Here is a 19,033-nt window from a genome sequence, read left to right as displayed (position 1 = left end):
CTCAAGCTTTCTTTACCATACCTCCCAAATAGAATTAATCAAATTAAGCCAGGATCATGATTATCAGGTAGTATATAAAAGTAGGGCCATCCACCAACTGAAATTTTTCTGTTTGAAGAAAATATATCTATAAAAAATTAAGTTGATATAGTTTGAAATGGTACACTAAGCCTCTATAAGCAAATTTAGCTGTATAATCAGCTAAGAGGATTTGAAATTCAAAGTGTTAAAAAACCTTAAACACTGAAGATTCTCTTTCAGAATACAAGTGATAGTGCAGAGGGAATACCATGACACAAGTAGTAATTCTAAAATACAAAGAATTCTTTTGAGAAGGTGTTCCTTCCTAGCAAAGAAGGCAAAAGCATAGATTCAAGAACCATTACAATTAAAAGTACAATTAAAAGTAATGAGGCTCTCATTAAGGCAAGTACGTTTTATTTATGTGCAGCAGGCTCTGTGAGATCCCAAGGTATCTGTGTACAAAAGGAGAGAACAGAATAATCAATGGGCTGAGTAGCTTCAGGTCTCCAACAATTTAGGACTGAGACTTCCATAGCTAATCATTGTCTGATAGTATTTTCACATGTCATTAAAAGGGAGATAGTATACTGGAGGCTTCATGACCGGCTGATCTTTTTACATCATTCAAAAAATTTTTTCAAATTAAAAAATAGTGATAATAGCAAATGCTAGAGAAGAAGAGGACAAACTGGATCTCACCTGCGTTGCTGGTGGGAATGTAAAATAGAACAGCCACTCTCTTAATTAGTTGGGTAGTTACTTACAAAACTAAGCATACACTTATCATATTAACCAGCAATCTTACTCTTGGGCATTTATCTCAGAAAAATGAAAACTATGCACACAAAAACCTATACATGAATGTTTATAGCAGATTTATTCACAATACCAAAATCCTAGAAATGAGCCAAATGCCCTTCAGTGAGTACGTGGCTGAACAAACTAACACATCCATACAATGTGATACTATTCAGCAGTAACGGGGAATGAATTACTGGCACATGCAACAACCTGGATGGTCCTAGAAGGCATTTTGCTTAGTGAGAAAAATTAACCTCAAATGGTTATATGATTACATTTATATAACATTCTCAAGACTACAGACATGAAGAGCAGATTCGTGGCTCCCAGAGGACAGGGACTGGGTGTGGGTGCAAATACAAAGAAGTAGCAGGAGGGAGTTTCTGTGTGGTGATGGAACAGTTCTGCACCTTGATTGTGGTGGAGGTTACACAAATCTATACATGGGTTAAAATTGCATCGAACTATACACATGCACAAATGAGCACAGGTTTTAAAAATGGTGAAAACCGAATAAGGTCTACAGTCTAACTAACAGTAATATATCAATGTCAATTCCTGGTTTTGATACAACTGGCTACATCAAATTTTACCATTTGGGGAAGCTGGGTTAAGGATATACAAGACTCTACTGTATTTTTTTTTTTTTTTTGCGGTATGCGGGCCTCTCACTGTTGTGGCCTCTCCCGTTGCGGAGCACAGGCTCCGGATGCGCAGGCTCAGCGGCCATGGCTCACGGGGCCCAGCCGCTCCGCGGCATGTGGGATCCTCCCAGACTGGGGCACGAACCCGTGTTCCCTGCATCGGCAGGCGGACTCTCAACCACTGCGCCACCAGGGAAGCCCTCTACTGTATTTTTATAACTTCCTGTGACTCTATAATTATTTCAAAATTAAAAGTAAGTTCACTTTTGGTCCAGAATCACAGAACTTTTCCCTTGATTCACATATTTTTCTAGAAGCCTCTGGCTTTCTGTCATTTTAGAATTTAAAAACTCCAAAATTTTCAGCAGCAATTTTCAAACACCGCAGTAAGAATGTCTCAACAATAATTGTCATTTGTATTATGAACATGCTATATAATTAAGTCATGTATCTTTTACAATTCTTAAAGTATGATTTATGAGAATTTCATATTAGCTCTTTAATTCCCAGATGCTAGAAACTAAAAATATAAAAATAAAAGAAAGTGGGGGACACAGTGGTGCTGGGAAAAATATGTGGCACTTATTCTCATCTAATGACATTTTATTCGCTCATACTTAATGCAGTTGTTTTTATCCTTGGCTGTGTATTGGAATTACCGGAATTGTTTCAAAAAATACTAATGCCTGGGTGCCATTCCAGATATTCTAACTGAATACAGGGACAACCAGTTATTATGCCAGCAGTATGCCAGCATACCGCTCCTAGCCCTCTCCTACCAGTGACCTTGCATGGCTCTCCAGACGTACCAGTTACTGTTTTTAGTTCTCTGGTTCCAAAGTTGCATAAGTTGTGAGGGTCAGCCCCTAGCCCTATTTCCTCCTATGAGCTCTGTTATTCTTAGTGTATGAATTTGCATAAATCAAAGTTTTTTCAGGGACTTGTATACTGTGTTGCAGCTGGAACACCTGTATATAAATAAACTGAAAATATTACAAAGCAGCATGTGAACTTAGGAGCAAAAGAAGTCCTCAAACTTATTTACTCCATTTTTAAAAAATAAAGAAGTAGGTAATTTAGAGCTAATATTGAAAATAAATTATGTTTTTGCATGATTTTTTTCAATATATTACTTTTATTCAGAAATATTCAAATTTATTATAATGTTTATTTGTTTTAAAGACAGACATAGGAGGAGCTGGAGGAGGCGGGTATGGGGAGCTCTTTACTGGGTACAGAGTTTCAGTTTTGCAAGATGAAAAGAGTTCACATATATATGAAGCTTGCAGTTGAAGGGTTTGGGGATCTTGAACACATTTTGTAATAGAAACTTAGAAGGGTGGTTAGATTCTTAGACTAGTTTACAAAGTCCTATTTACATTTGAAAATATGTATATGTAGCTGAAAGGTGACATATTTTCAACACCATTAATATATATCTATATTCATATCTGTATCATATACTGTTTAAAAATTTATTATATATATGGTTATTGAATATGTAGAAGGTTACTGAATATTTTATTTCTTTATCTTGTTCCAATTAAATTTGGTATGTTTAATCTCTACTGATAAGGACAAGCAGTAACAGACAGAAATGGTATTGCAAAAGCAGAGAGTAGGGAATAGAGAAACTTGAGTATCAATTAATACTATAGGCCTCCAAGATAGATCCTGAGCCATTTGTCAAGGACTAGTCATTTCTAAGTGTGGTGTGTTAGAAATGGATGTTGATAATTCAGGGAGTACTTTTAACAGATGTCAAGACACAGTCTTGGGAAATTTTGAAGGTTGTGAAATAAACCCCTTTATTTGAACAATATTTGAACAATATTGTTTGTGTCTTTTAGAATTCAGAAATTCCTATACTCTTCAGTTTACAACGTGTTCTGCTCATTCTTGGCCTGTTCTTCACTGGCCTCTTGCCCTTTGTGCCCATTCGAGAACAGTTTTTTGAAATCCCAATGCCTTCTATCATACTGAAGTAAGTGGTTACCCTGTTTTCATCAATTCTCAATTACAGGAAACCTAAGATGAAGACTTGTTGATATCAGTGATAAAGAATAGATTGCTCTAGTTATTTCCATATTTGATATAATTAAGATTCATTCTCTAAAATGAATAATAAAGGTTTTAAAGTATTTACCTGACCCATTTCAGGTAACAATGACTTTCAGTGCCTGTGTACTCAGAAGTCAGGTAAAAAGAATTGAGCTTAATCATTGAAACATCTAATAGCAATTGCCCTCCACCTTCCCTTACTTCCTTCTGCTTGATTGACAACTATACCCAGCTGAAATTCCATTAAGCTCCAAATTCACCACTAGTATTAAATCACCACCACCACCACCACCACAACAATGCAGAAAAACCTCTGGAGATGGGAGGAAGAAAAGGATAGAGTTAGTTTTTATAAAACTAACATATTTATGTAATTCCATATTTATGTAATTTCTCTGCTGGGTATAAAGCCTTGCTTTTCACACACTAATTTACTACAAAGATAAAAATATATAAAACACTTAGCATTGCCTGGCAAATAATAAGCAGTCAATAAATGATAACTTTTATTGTTAAATTATCTTTATCATTATTATTAGAGAGCTTCATCTCACAATCCCCTACCCTTATAATGTCATTCCTAGCTATACATTTCTAATAATAACCGAGCCATGACAAAGGAATTCAGAGCTTCTGAGGAGATCATTTAAATGTGACTTCACCTGCATGAAAACTCTTTTCATCCCCACAGAACTTCAAAAAAAATCAAGCTGAACATTAGTGCATAAGTCATTAGGAAATATCATTAAGAGAAACAAGTTGATCAGTACCCCTGTACTCAGCATCTATGTTTCATGCTTGTCTTCCAGTTTGAGTTTGTTAGTTATGAGTATGTTTATTTTATCTATTCCCAATTACATTTACTAGCAGTGTTTGTAGCTGTTTCTGAAACGAAACAGCAGAAATCATTCTTGTCTACAAACAAACCATTTTTGTTTGTTAGATTAAAATAATTCCTAACCATTTATTCCTAAAGTACTTAGCTTTCCTCTGGTCAAGAGTGTACTGTTGTGCTCTCTAGATCATCTCCATGTGTTCCTTTTAGAAGCAAATATTATTAAAAAATAGACATATGAACAAACTTCATAGAATTAATTTTTTTCTCTAAAAAATGATTATGGATTAAGACACTGGTAGGATATTATGTGTTTGTATATTTTATTATTTTTTTTTTAATTTATTTTTGGCTGCATTGGGTCTTCGTTGCTGCGCACAGGCTTTCTCTAGTTTCGGCAAGCGGGGGCTACTCTTCGTTGCAGTGTGCGGGCTTCTCATTGCAGTGGCTTCTCTTGTTGCGGAGCACAAGTCCTAGAGTGCGTGGGCTTCAGTAGTTGTGGCTTGGGGTCTCGGTAGTTGTGGCTCGCGGCTCTAGAGCACAGGCTCAGTAGTTGTGGTTCACGGGCTTAGTTGCTCTGCAGCATGTGGGATCTTCCTGGACCAGGGATAGAGCCCGTGTTCCCTGCATTGGCAGGCAGATTCTTAACCACTGCGCCACCAGGGAAGTCCTTATTATTTTTTTTAATGAAAGACGGTACTTCCTAAGACAACATAATCATTTGTTGTCAATAACTAGTATTTTGAGTTATTAAATTCTTGGGATTCCTGAAATTGCAATCAGGACTTTCTACCTGGGCTAGAGTTAGTGGGAAAAGAAGAGTTTATTTAGAGAGCTTCAAATAAAAACTGAATTCAGAGAAAAAGACAAAAAATGAATTTAGTGGACTTCCCTGGTGGCACAGTGGTTGAGAGTCTGCCTGCCAATGCAAGGGACATGGGTTCGATCCCTGGCCCAGGAAGATCCCACATGTCACGGAGCAACTAGGCCTGTGCACCACAGCCGCTGAGCCTGTGCTCTAGAGCCCGTGAGCCACAACTATTAAGCCCACGTGCCACAACTACTGAAGCCTGCGCGCCTAGAGCCTGTGCTCTGCAACAAGAGAAGCCATGACAACGAGAGGCCGCGCACCGCAACGAGGAGTAGCCCCTGCTCGCCGCAACTAGAGAAAGCCTGCGAGCAGCAACGAAGACCCAACCCAGCCAAAAATAAAAATAAATAAATTTATTTTTTAAAAAATGAATTTAGTGTAGATAGGAGGAGTTAGAAAGGAAATAAGAAATGAAGATCTGGGGAGAATAAAAATCACTCTGTGCTGTTTAACTTAGAAAGAAGCTGAGGAATCTTCATAGTAGAGAGACTGACTAATCAGAGATGTCTCTGGACACAACCCAGAGTTAATGACACAGGTGCTGCTCTAGGCATCAAAGAGGCTGAAGAAGGAGCTCAGCTTAGGTCTAAAAGTCATGTATACTCTTTCAGTAGGAGAGATATTTTAAAAGGACAGGGCCTAGGTCTTAAAACATTGAAAGTGAAAGAAAAAAAATGCCTTTAGGGTTTTTTTAGTCTCATTTTTACCCCAAATATCTTTTAATCCATAGTAAAGTTTGGTTGTGTGTTTAAATCTACTACATAACAAAATTACAGCAGACAAAGCAAAAGAAAGAGGCTTCACCAGAAAAGAGAAGAGACATGAGTTCTGGGCACCCAAGGTCTCTGGAAAGATAACTTATTAATTTTAACCTTTGAATTGTAGCAAAAAATTAGCTTGAAATCAATGAAAATAGAAACCCCAAATGGGCTTTGTTTGAACTTATTTTTGCCCTTTTCCAAATATTTTTTAAACATATACTAAGTGCAGACAAGGCACTCTTTTTATTTTTGTACTTGTTTTATTTTATCACACTGATATATTCCTGTGTTTCTAATTTATGATTTAAATTTTATTTTGCCTCAGGCTAAAAGAACCACACACCATGTCCAGAAGTCAAAAGTTTCTCATCTGGCTTTCTGATATGTAAGAATTTTAGTTTCTTGATATACAAATTATTGTTTTAACTCTATTAAATACGATGCTTATAGTTTAGAGCAGGCTTTCTACATGTAATTTGTAACAGGGATGTGTTGAACATCTACTATACAAACGGATGATGTATGAATCATTTAGAACTAGCTTAATTGCTAGTCACAAAACCTTAAGAAGAATTGAGAGATAATCTCATCAAACTCAGGAGAAAACTGAGCACCCACCTACCCGAAGTTAGATGATTTACAGTACTTGGCGTTATGTAGCTGGTTAGTAGCAGAGCCGGGATATATACCCATCCCCTCTACTTAGTCACTGTTTCCACGAGCCTGCAGTCAAAAATACAGTGAAACGAAGTGTGTATAGCAATGCAATATATGTAAGAGTATATATTGACTAATGGCACATCTCTCAGGAAAATCTGCAGCGAGACTTAACAGCAAAAAGGAAGCCCTGTCTATATGGTGGGCATCTACTTTAGATAAAATGCGTTAAATTCTAAGACGTGTTGAGTTTAATGTTAGGTAAACCCCACAAAGTTATTGTGCTATACTTTGCTTTAAAGTGGAACCTTGAATGCTTAAGTAATAGTCATAAATCACAACCTTTTATCACTAGCTCCTCTTTCATAGAGTTGGAAAACTAGTTGTATCTTTTCTCTGTGCCACAGGGTTTCTTCTTTTCTGCTGTATTCCTGATTTAATTTCTAGTTTTTAAGGATGCATTTTTAATTGGTGTTAAATGCATATGATTTTTAGTTTCTGTTACTTAATCATTCTAATGGACATAAACAGAATAGAAACAGTATGTGTAGCTTTTCAGTACAGTAAGTTCCCATCTTCCTCAAGTGATTTGTATTCTAAAAGTTCATTTTTAAGTTAGTTATTTGGAACTGAAAAAAAATGCTTTTTTTCCCTATATAAAGGATAGTGTAATTAATGGACATCAGGTTTCTTTTTTTTGATATACATTTATTTATTTATTTATTTTGGCTGTGTTGTGTCTTTGTTGCTGCACGGGGGCTTTCTGTAGTTGTGGTGAGCGGGGGCTACTCTTAGTTGTGGTGGGTGGGCTTCTCATTGTGGTGGCTTCTCTTGTTGCGGAGCACGGGCTCTAGGAACGCAGGCTCCAGTAGTTGTGGCACGCAGGCTCAGTAGTTGTGACCCATGGGCTTAGTTGCTCCGCGACATGTGGGATCTTCCCAGACCAGGGCTCAAACCCGTGTCCCCTGCATTGGCAGGCGGATTCTTAACCACTGCGCCACCAGGGAAGTCCTGGACATTAAGTTTCTAAGATAGCTCACAAAAGACTAATTCATTTTGTAAATGGACTGTGATGTTATAGAATTTGACCCAAGTTCACTGCTTTATTTTAACTTGGAAAGTTAGGAACACCGACTTCCCAGTTATTTCTCACTCTCATTATGATGCCAGCAAGGAAAGTGAGGAAGCCCCTTCTGCACTGAGCTGCTTCAATAAGAATACATCTCCTGGGGATCTAGTGGCAGCAAGGAGTAGAAAGGAGTTTCAGCAGTTAAGATACAAATGCACCCACAGTAGCTATTATTGCTTGAGGCCGTTGGTTATATTGCCAAAACGTTGGGATTAAGTTCAGCTAGGAATTAGAAACTTTAAATTGACTGAGTTAGGACTGAGGACTAATTTTAGTGCTCCTTTAGGGCTAAGGAGTACCTAAATCTGTTGTGCTTTTCTTTTCTAGTCTACTAATGAGAAAAGCTTTGTTCGACCACCTCACTGCCCGAGGCATTCAGGTAAGCTTTTGGAATGATGCATTTTAGAAACAGCGTAGTTTAGCAGTTTAACACAAGTTTAAGGGGCAGGAACTTTTAACTGACTTACTATGGTCCTGACTCTGCTTCTGCTGCTTTACTGGTTCTCATATGAAGACCTTAAGCTCTGCCTTACAGTTAACAAGAAAGTATTGGCATTTCAGAATTCACCTGTGTATTGGTGAGAATAGTTGAAGCCGAGAGGTGGGACGGTCATATTTAATGAGCAAAGTGGACTTTGTTTAAAGGGCTCAACGATTTCTTAAAATTGCAGGTTATTAAAAGGTTATTTTTAAGTGTGCTGAGATTGTAGTGGATAAATGCTACCATAAAAATAATTTTCTATTTTAACATTTCTTCTCATATTTCTCATGTTTCTAATTTTCAGGTGTACATTTGGGTATTAAATGAAGAGCAGGAATACAAAAGAGCTTTTGATTTGGGAGCAACTGGGGTGATGACAGACTATCCAACAAAACTTAAGGACTTTTTACATAATTTTTCAGAATAGAAAAGGAGGTACTCAGAAGCATTCAAAGAAAACATGAAAAGACTTAAGAAAAAAAATTGTTATTATTTCCCTAAGCCATTTCTGGAATGGTAAAAGGTTTAATCAGTTAAGTGTTTATTACCTCATTTTTAAGCCTGTCTGAGAATGTAGAAACTATATATTGTATATCTATTTTAAACAATATTGCATATTTTACATTTGTAAATAGTTTGTTTAGAAAGAAAACTGGTTATGAGATGTAAGTAGAAGATTATCGATCAAGATTTCTGTATATGATGCAGTATTCTACTATTATAAGTAATTCTGAAATCAAAGACTATTGGATAAATTTGACATTAGTCTTCACTGGAATAAGATCAACTAATTAGTAAGACAGAATTATTGAAGGCCATTACAGCTATCCGAGTTGTCTTCTTATTTCTAGGTACATCTTAGTTAAAGGGGAAAAATACAGTGAAAGGAGAGCTCGGAAATCAGTGATGTAATTATCTGACAAGTTGAACATTGTTAGCAGAAAGCAGACTCAAAGAAATAACTGAAAGTTTATTACATGATCAGAAATAAAATCTGTAGACTAAATTCGAATTTCTTGGTTGCTGTTGTCAATAGGGACATTCTATTTGGAATCTTTTTCAGGTATGTAACAAAGCTACTGTGTCTTTTTTTTTTTGTAAACATTAAAATTGGACTTAATTGTAAATTAAGGCAAGATGCAAATAATCACATTTTTGTCTCCTCTAAAGAAATGTACATTTTCCATTGTTGGCAATGACTAACTGTCTGGACCTACATCTAGATTTTAAATAACATCTTGAATCCTAACAATCATATGAAACTAATGAAAGTGCGTATCACTGTGTCTAAAACTTATAGTATAAGCCACCTCCTCCTGATCTTTAAGAATCTATTCTTCTGAGTATTAGTGGAAAGAGAATTTCTCAAAGCATTAGGCATCACTTTCTCAGATTTTCTGACGTGACTTCATGTAAATCTGTTTCTAATCTTTTTGACTTACTTTCGTTATCTCTCTGGGAGGTAAGTATAATCTGGAACATTTGAAGTTTGCCAGCTAACAGCTACAAAGGATGATCATACTCTCCCACCTGGATGACATAAATGACATTTGGTTTTTTTGTTTAAACTGAAATAAAATTTTCAGAAACAAAGTAAGGGTTCTTCATTGGTGGTGTTTTTGTTTTGCAGTCATAATTCCAAATATGCTTTATAACTATTTTTCAGAATTTAATGAGATGGTAAATTGATAGTGTAACTAAATACACCTGAGACTTCTCTCTAGTGTAAGGAAAATAAAATATAGAAACACTTTTATGGTAAAGAAATTGCCGCTTGGTATTTGAGTAAATAACTTGGGCAGGTAATCCATTAAATCCATCATTTTCACTTTCGCTTATAGTAATTTATGATTATAGTTGCTAGAGATCTTTTTGATCATCTTTGATATAATTCTTTTTGCAATTTACCCTTTCCAGCTTTTGCTTTGTTATGATTCAGTTATGATGCAGTTCATATTATAGGGCAAGCATATCTTTTGTGTCAATCAGTAGAAGATAAAGTACCCAGCATGGTAAAGATGTTTAGAAAGTCATGTTTTAAAAGTTTGATGATTTTATAGTCAAGGTGACTTCAATTCATTTAATAAAAGTATAGTATCTATAACAGGAGAGTTATCAGATAACATCTGAATATTGCTTTTCTGATTGGGGCATCACATTTTAAAAGAGGTTAGATACCCTTTCATTCTGAGAGATATTGCTAGGCATTGCGTGGTAGGGAAGGCTAGAGAAGTGGTCAAAAGATGGGATTAGACCCTTTGCCTGGGATGAAGCTGGCACTAGATTTGACAGACCCAGGGACTTCCCTGGTGGTCCAGTTGTTAAGACTCTGCACTCCTAAAATGCAGGGGTCACGGCTTCAGTCCCTGGGTGGGGAACTAAGATCCCCACAAGCCATGAGGTGTGGCCTAAAAAAAAAAAAAAGATTTGACAGACCTATAGTCCAGCATGCCAGTAGAATCCCAAATACATGGCAGTGGACAGCAGTTACAGGTAGGTATTTCAGTAGGAAATTGGCATGAGGGAATTTTCTTTTCTTTTTTTTTTTTATTTTTTTGTGGTACGCAGGCCTCTCACTGCTGTGGCCTCTCCCGTTGTGGAGCACAGTCTCCAGACGCTCAGGCTCAGCGGCCATGGCTCACGGGCCCAGCCGCTCCGCGGCATGTGGAATCTTCCCGGACCGGGGCACGAACCCGTATTCCCTGCATCGGCAGGTGAACTCTCAACCACTGCGCCACCAGGGAAGCCCGGGAATTTTATTTTCTTACTATCTTCTTTTTTTTTTTTTCTGGTCGCGTTGCGTGGCATGCGGGATCTTCCCCAGGATTGAAACTGTGTCCCCTGCATTGGGAGCATGGAGTCATAACCACTGGACCACCCGGGAAGTCCTGCCGGAATTTGTGAATTTTAACTTGAAGTAGTAAGAGTTTCTCTATAGGACTAGGGTCCGAGGCATGTTACCAAGGCAAACCAAGACACAAGTTACAAGAACTAGGACCCAGATCTTGGAAAGAAGCTCATTTAATAGAACCGAAAAACAGAGTGATAACACTGGACTAATTACAGTAGTAAGTTGACACTGAGTCCCAGAGCTGTTCAACCGCTCATTTCTGGCCAGGACTTGTTCTAGAAATTGGGGTGTGGCCCTGGCTACAGGTGGGCATCTAGTAGCCCAACTGTGGAGAAAGAATGGCTGCAGTGGGGTAGGAAAAGAGAACGTAAAGCATAAATCATCGTATGTCCTAGTATGGGAAATCATTGACACAAAATACAATGTGAACGATTCTGCTTAGAGTTGTGCAACATGGTGGGCCTGAAAAGGTTTAAAAAATATATATCAAGAGAGAATCTGCCATAGATAAAAAAAAAAGTTTCCTTTCCAATTAAGGAAAGCCATGAATGCCAGGTTGAAGAGTTTGTTCTGAATCAAAAGTCATGTGTCAAGTAGGTGGCTAAACTTGAGATGTTAAAAACAAGAACTGAAACTGCCAGACAATAATATATCATAATCATTTCAGTACCAAAGGGAAGATGTAAATAGCAGTCAGAGACCAGGCACCAAAACGAGATCAGGACCAAAGTGGTCAGATCAAAGAGTCAAAGAGATCAGAATGCTGGGAGCATACCGACATAATTCATAAAGCCACTAGTGATGTTTATCTTTTTCTGCCTTTTTTGTATAACACTGACAAACTATTGTTTGGAAAGTTGGATCATCCTATAAGCTGAAATAAGGATATAAGCCTAGACCAGAGAATAGTCCAGAAACCAGGTCAGAAGGCTATACAGTTCCAATTAACATTAGATTGCATAAAAATTAATTTGGCAATAGTCTACAAGATGGAAACTCTTGCAGCAATCCAGGAATGAAGTAATACGTGTCCAGATGAAAGCAGGGGCAATATAAGTAGGGAAACAATGAATCTAAGCGTCTCTGTAACGGAAAAATTAATAAGTGACTAGATGAGCTTAAAAGGAGAAGAGAAAGTTCACTACTAACTCCAAAGCTGCAGGAAATGGGGAACTTGGAGAGGGGTCCAGTTTGGTGGTAAAAATAATGTATATGGGTACTCTTTGAAATGACAGAAAGGTGTTCGAGTTTAGGTATATTAGCCCTAGGATGAAAGGATAGATCTGGAAGAATAGATTTAGGAATTTTGTGTACTTTATAGGTATTGTGAAGCTAGCACTTTATTTTTTAGCATAAATTTCAGCTGTTTTTATTTTTATTTACTTTTTAATGTTTATGTTTTTAATTTATTTTTTATGTATTTATTTTATTTTTGGTTGTGTTGGGTCTTCGTTGCTGCGTGTGGGCTTTCTCTAGTTGTGTTGAGCGGGGGCTACTCTTTGTTGTGGTGAGCAGACTTTTCATTGCGGTGGCTTCTCCCGTTGCGGAGCACGGGCTCTAGAGCTCAGGCTCAGTAGTTGTGGCACAGGGTCTTAGATACTCTGTGGCATGTGGGATCTTCCCGGACCAGGGATCAAACCCATGTCCGCTGCATTGGCAGGCGGATTCTTAACCACTGAGCCACCAGGGAAGTTCCAAAGCTAGCACTTTAAAGGTGATATTAGTTCCTTCTCAGTATTCTACTTGCAATTTGAATAGGTTGCTATGCCACCAGATGCCTACGTTGTGAATAGCATGCTTCATACCACAGTGAGACTGAATGATAACATTTTTCCCCACTCATTTATGCCCTCTTCTTTCAAAAGTAGAGAAGTCTATAATAAAAAGGCATAATTTTAACTCATTGCTTATGAAAATAATACAAATACATTGGTCTTGTTTGCCCACTAGTTTTTGTTTTTTGGTTTTTTTTTGCAGTACGCAGGCCTCTCATTGTTGTGGCCTCTCGCGTTGCGGACACAGGCTCCAGACGCGCAGGCCCAGCGGCCATGGCTCACGAGCCCAGGCATGTGGGATCTTCCCGGACCGGGGCACGAACCCGTGTCCCCTGCATCGGCAGGCGGACTCCCAACCACTGCGCCACCAGGGAAGCCCCATTGCCCACTAGTTGTAAATTTTAGTTCCTTGAAGCCCCAAGACGGGGCCTAGGCAGCTTCTGCTGGGTGAGTTGGGATGGTTATGCTAAGAGGGGGCTGAGCAGGTATAGCTGGGTGTTACCCCTTCCCAGTCGACAAGCGCTGCTTCACTTTTTTCTGTTTCATATGTGAGTTCCACATAAAGTTTGACTTAGAAAAGGAGTTTTCTGCAAAAAAATTTTTTCTTTGCTTCTGTAATCTTTGATCTAAGACCTTTTCCCCCTTCAGCCTCGAGTAGAACCGCTCTTTCTTCCTTCCTTCCTAACTCACTCTAAGCCTTTTTCATTCAGTCAGTTCCTCAAGGGTTTATGGTCCTTTCTGGTCAAAAACTTTTCAAGAACAATGAGTTGGAGATATGAACAGGTAATCCACAAATATAAAAAGTCAACAATCAAAAAATGTTTCACCTCACTAGTAAAGACCTATAAATTCAAACAACGTTGAGTGAGATACCAATTTCTAACTTAGAAGGGCAAGAGTGAAAGCATTGGTGAGAGGCATGGGGACACAGGCACTCATGAACTGTTGGTGGGAATATAAATTGGCAGAACACTTTGAGGATTAATTTGACAGTATTTTTAAATATATCCTTTCACTCCGAAGTTCCAGTGCTAGGAATAATATCCTAAGAAAATAGCAAGACAAGTACCCAAAGGTACATATGCATAGTGAAAAGTTAGAAACAATCTAAGTATGCAACATGAAGGAACTGGTTACATAAATTATGATAAATCCAAATAATGATATTATTAAAATATTAATGTTCTGTGTGTACTGATGTGAGATATTATTAAGTAAAAAGACTAAACCATAAGACCATATACTCTATAATCAAAAAATATTTATACATATTCATTTAAAAAGCGAATGATAGCTACCAAAGTGTTAGTTGTGGTTTTTGTGATGATGGAATTATGAGTGACTTATTTTTACTTGTCTATGTTTTCTAATTTTTCTACAATTAATAGAGATCAATTATTTTTAAAAGAATTTAAAAATAAAATCCTTTCTAGCTACCACAGATTTGTTAGGTGTCCAGGGCCTTAGCAGGTGACTTTTTTCCAAATTCTTGAGAAGAGAAACCTTTAACTGCCAACTTGGAGTTGACCAAAGAATCCAGCTTTTCTGCGTAACCACTTCTTTCCAACAAATCAGGAAAGAGGGATTATGGCTTTGCTTTGGATATGATCCAGAAATTATCTGGACATTTTTTAAAAGTTCATAATTCCAGTGACTTCCCTGGTGGTGCAGTGGTTAAGAATCCACCTGCCAATGCAGGGGACACGGGTTTGAGCCCTGGTCCAGGAAGATCCCACCTGCCATGGAGCAACTAAGCCCGTGCGCCACAACTACTGAGCCTGCACTCTAGAGCCCGCGAGCCACAACTACTGAGCTTGCATGCCACAACTACTGAAGCCTGCGCGCCTAGAGCCCGTGCTCTGCAACAAGAGAAGCTACTGCAACAAGAAGCCTGCACACCACATCTGGAGTAGCTCCCGCTCGCCGCAACTAGAGAAAGCCCGCATGCAGCAACAAAGACCCAATGCAACCAAAAATAAATAAATAAAATAATTTTTAAAAATTCATAACTCCACAACTCAAAGACATTTACTTTTTATTAATTTTTTGCTCTATTTTCTTCTATCTTTTTACAGTGCATAGTTTTTGGGGTTTCTACATGGTAATGATTACACTGTTATATGTACTTTTACATTTTGGGTTTTTTTCCACTTAATATTACATGAACAGTTTCCCATGTTATAAATTCTTTTAAAAAGGTAGAATGCTATTTAACCGAGTAGATGTGCCATGATTTACTGAACTATTTCCCTTCATTAGAAATTTGTTTCCAATTATTCATTATTATAAATAATGCTGTGATGAACATTCTTATGTATACCTCACCCCCTTATACTCCGTCATGAAATCCTAGATATCAAATCTATTTATTGATATTTCTTTTCAACCCCACTGCCACCATCCTAGTACAAGCTACCATCATCTATAGACTGGAACAATACAACTGCCTTCTTTTTTCTAAATTTAATGTAATTTATTTTGAATAGGTAATATACTCACTGGTTCATAGAGTACAAAAGGATATACGGTGAAATTTCTCTTTCCCATTCCTACCCTCCAATCACTGAATTCCCTCTCTGGAGGAAGTAGGAAATCAGTATGATCACATATTTATGCAGTGGGTATTTATTGAGCACCTCCTGTAGGTCAGTCACTTATTAGACCTGGAGGTATAATGGTAAGCCAGATAGACATCGTATATAGACTCATGGATCTTATATTCAGTTTGAGAATACAAACAAAAAAAGTGAACAAATGTTAATTTCAAGTTGAAGCAAATATTATGGACATAAACAAGGGACTGAGCTAAGGAAGAACAAAGTCAAGCGTATTCTAGGTAAAATGGTCAAGTTAGGTCTCTTTGAGGAGGTGGCATTTATACTGAGATCTAAAGCAAGAGGAATGAACCAACCAAAGAATAGGAGGAAGAGCACTCTAAGCAGATGGAAGAGCTTATGCAAAGGGCCGGAGGCAGGAAAGAGCTTGGTGGATACTAAGAATAAAAAGAAGAGGCAGGGCTTTCCTGGTGGTCCAGTGGTTAAGACTCGGCACTTCCAAATCAGGGGGTACAGGTTCGATCCCTGGTTGGGGGACTAGGATCCCACATGCCGCCAGGGGCGGCCAAAAAATAAAAATTAAAAAAAAAGAGTGGGATGTGACATAGTGAAGAGCTTAGCTATTCATGGGAAGAAGGACACTTACTCCATTGTAAATGAAAAATATCAAGGTACAAATGAAAGCAGGGCTTTGTTCTTTGTTGGTGGGAAGATTAGAGTTTTCATCCAATGGTTTCTAATTTCTCGATGACAGGTGAGACAAGGTCTTTGCTAAAACTGGGAATGGAGAAAGGGGTGTAAAAGTTTTGAGGAAACAGGAGCCTTTCTGTCATAGTCACCTTGGGAAATGGGAATGTGTTCCTGTTAGAGAAACATAGTGGGATTCTTGGGATGTTCTGAGTGCTAATTGGAGGCTTGAGATTCTGCATTTAAAATGAAATGAATTCAGCTGTGATTTATCAAGAGTCAAACCTGTTGATAATTTGAATTAGGAGAGTAAAAAAATTCTTGAAAAAAGTGAGTGGGGGAAACGACTGAGCAGAGAGTTAAGCCTTAGAATATGCTCAAAGGAAACAGAGAATGTGTGGCCTGAGAAGTAGGGAAGTAGAGTGTCCTCAACCGCATGAAAGAAGAGAATTTAAGAAAGTGGTTATCAGCAGTGTCCCTAATAGGACATTGAGGTCAAGGAAGGCAAGGCCTGGAAAGGATGGCTGCATCTGGTTTAAAAGGATTGCAGCTCTATTTACAATAGCCTGGAGATGGAAACAACCTAAGTGCCCATCAATGGATGAATGGATAAAGAAGATGTGGCACATATATACAATGGAATATTACTCAGCCATAAAAAGAAACGAAATTGAGCTATTTGTAATGAGGTGGATAGACCTAGAGTCTGTCATACGGAGTGAAGTAAGTCAGAAAGAGAAAGACAAATACCGTACGCTAACACATATATATGGAATTTAAGGGAAAAAAATGTCATGAAGAACCTAAGGGTAAGACAGGAATAAAGACACAGACCTACTAGAGAATGGACTTGAGGATATGGGGAGGGGGAAGGGTAAGCTGGGACAAAGCGAGAGAGAGGCATGGACATATATACACTACCAAACGTAAGGTAGATAGCTAGTGGGAAGCAGCCGCATAGCACAGGGAGATCAGCTCAGTGCTTTGTGACCGCCTGGAGGGGTGGGATAGGGAGGATGGGAGGGAGGGAGACGCAAGAGGGAGGAGATATGGGAACATATGTATATGTATAACTGATTCACTTTGTTATAAAGCAGAAACTAACACACCATTGTAAAGCAATTATACTCTAATAAAGATGTAAAAAAAAAAAAAAAAAGGAGGCCTCCTTAACTGGGGTTTATTTATCCCTATGGTTGATGGAATTGATACCAGACTGCAAGGGGGAAGAGGACTGAATGGTATTAAGTGAGGCTAGTAAAAATCAGCCACTTATTCTAAGAAACTGGAGAACAAAGACGTTTGAAAAGGCAGCAGTATCAAGTGAGTTGTGTCCTAAATGGGGAGGCTTATGAATGTGTGAAAAGGTGAAGGAGCTAGTGGAGAGAGACTGGAAATATTGGAGAGAGAAGAACGTGGGCAAAGATCCCTTTCAAGACTGAATAGGTTGTAATTTATCCAACAAATATTTATGAATGCCTGCCAAGCCAGGTACTTGGGTTACAGATGTATGTAAGCCATACAGAAAAATTCTTGCCCTCCTTGGTATGTATGGCTTAGTTAGTAGGTAATCGAGAGCTGAGAGAAGAGGAGGAAGAGGTATCTTTCTTTCTTATACTCCAGGGTAGACTGGGAGTGTACAACACTGGCATGTTTTTGCACTTGAAAGAAAATAGAAGAACTAAAGGTAGTGTATTAGTCTGCTCGGGCTGCCATAGCAAAATACCACAGATTGGGAGGCTTAAATGACAGAAATTAATTTTCTCAGTTCTGGAGGCTAGAAGTCCAAGATCGCGGTACCAGGAGGGGTGGTGTCTGGTGAGACCTTTCTTCCTGACTTGCAGATGGCTCCTTCTTGCTATATCCCCACATGGCCTTTTCTCTATATGCACACAGGGAGGTCTCTGGTGTCTCTTTCTCCTATAAGGCAACAGTCCTATCAGATTAGGGCCCTAGTCTTATGACCTCATTTAATCTTAATTACTTCCTTAAAGGCCCTAATTCCAAATGCAGCCACACTGAGGTTTAGAGCCTCAACATAGGAACTTGGAGGGGGGACACAATTCAGTCCATAACGGGGGGGATGGGGGGGTCAAAGTGGAAGAGCTGGAGATTGGTTACCTGTGGGGGGAGGTGGAGATAGGATGGGTAAATTGAGGAAATCTGAGAGAGCTGGAGCAGGAAGCACTTGTAGCTGACCATGGAGGGGCTAAAATAGGAAATCTAGTGTGGCCTGGAGTTGTCGGAGAGGAGCTGCTGTGTATTTCTTAGTTTCCTAGGATACCTACTTGGAGATTTACGTAGATAGATGATACCAAACAAGCCCATAGGTTGTTAGAGAAGGAGAAAAAAAAAAACTCAAACGCCTTTTCAAACGTTTAAATTCAAATTAAGCTTCAAGTGTCAGTGGGTTCAAAAGTTTTGGTATTGCTGAATAATGGTAATATGTTACATTTATATAGCTATTTCGATTTTATTCACTTTTACATACATTCTCACGTGTTTCTCACAAAAACCTGGTAGAGCAGTTGATATTATCACATCCCCGTTTTTTAGATGAAACTAAAATTGGGGGAATTTATAAGGTCACCAGGCTAGAATTGGTGTGATTTTGGGTCTTCTTAACTTTTACACTCACTCTGATTTTTCTAACTTGTCTTCAATTCACTATTCAGTGCTGAGAGAAATATCGAAAACCAGGTAGAAGGGGAGGTCATAATGTGATCCTATGAAAAGTAAAATTTCCAAATAAAAGCTACAGAAGAGAAAATTCCCACATGTCAAATGTATGTTCTGTTCTCTGACATGACAATTTTTTTAAATTGGAGTATAGTTGATTTAAAATGTTGTGTTAGTTTCTGCTGTACAACAAAGTGAATCAGTTATACATATACATATATG

The 19,033-nt window shown here is 38.2% G+C and overlaps 1 protein-coding gene and 1 long non-coding RNA gene across 4 annotated transcripts in view; one reads left to right on the top strand and one right to left on the bottom strand.

The window, feature by feature from the left end:
* Positions 1–9,868, top strand: part of GDPD1 (glycerophosphodiester phosphodiesterase domain containing 1) — a 44,773-nt gene extending 34,905 nt beyond the window's left edge. The window contains exons 7-10 of one of the 2 annotated variants that reach the window (XM_060291173.1): positions 3,320–3,453; positions 6,323–6,382; positions 8,111–8,162; positions 8,569–9,868. In XM_060291173.1, the coding sequence (XP_060147156.1) occupies positions 3,320–3,453; positions 6,323–6,382; positions 8,111–8,162; positions 8,569–8,691 (369 nt within the window). In that variant the 3' untranslated portion in view covers positions 8,692–9,868. The remainder of the gene's footprint in view (positions 1–3,319; positions 3,454–6,322; positions 6,383–8,110; positions 8,163–8,568) is intronic. The other variant, XM_060291174.1, reaches the window with a different exon arrangement.
* LOC115866350 (uncharacterized) overlaps positions 1–19,033 on the bottom strand; it is a 78,475-nt gene that overhangs the window by 21,444 nt on the left and 37,998 nt on the right. The window lies entirely within an intron of this gene.

Source organism: Globicephala melas, chromosome 20, assembly GCF_963455315.2.
Source record: "Globicephala melas chromosome 20, mGloMel1.2, whole genome shotgun sequence".
Taxonomy (NCBI): Eukaryota; Metazoa; Chordata; class Mammalia; order Artiodactyla; family Delphinidae; genus Globicephala; species Globicephala melas.
This window is presented reverse-complemented; position numbering and strand designations above follow the sequence as displayed.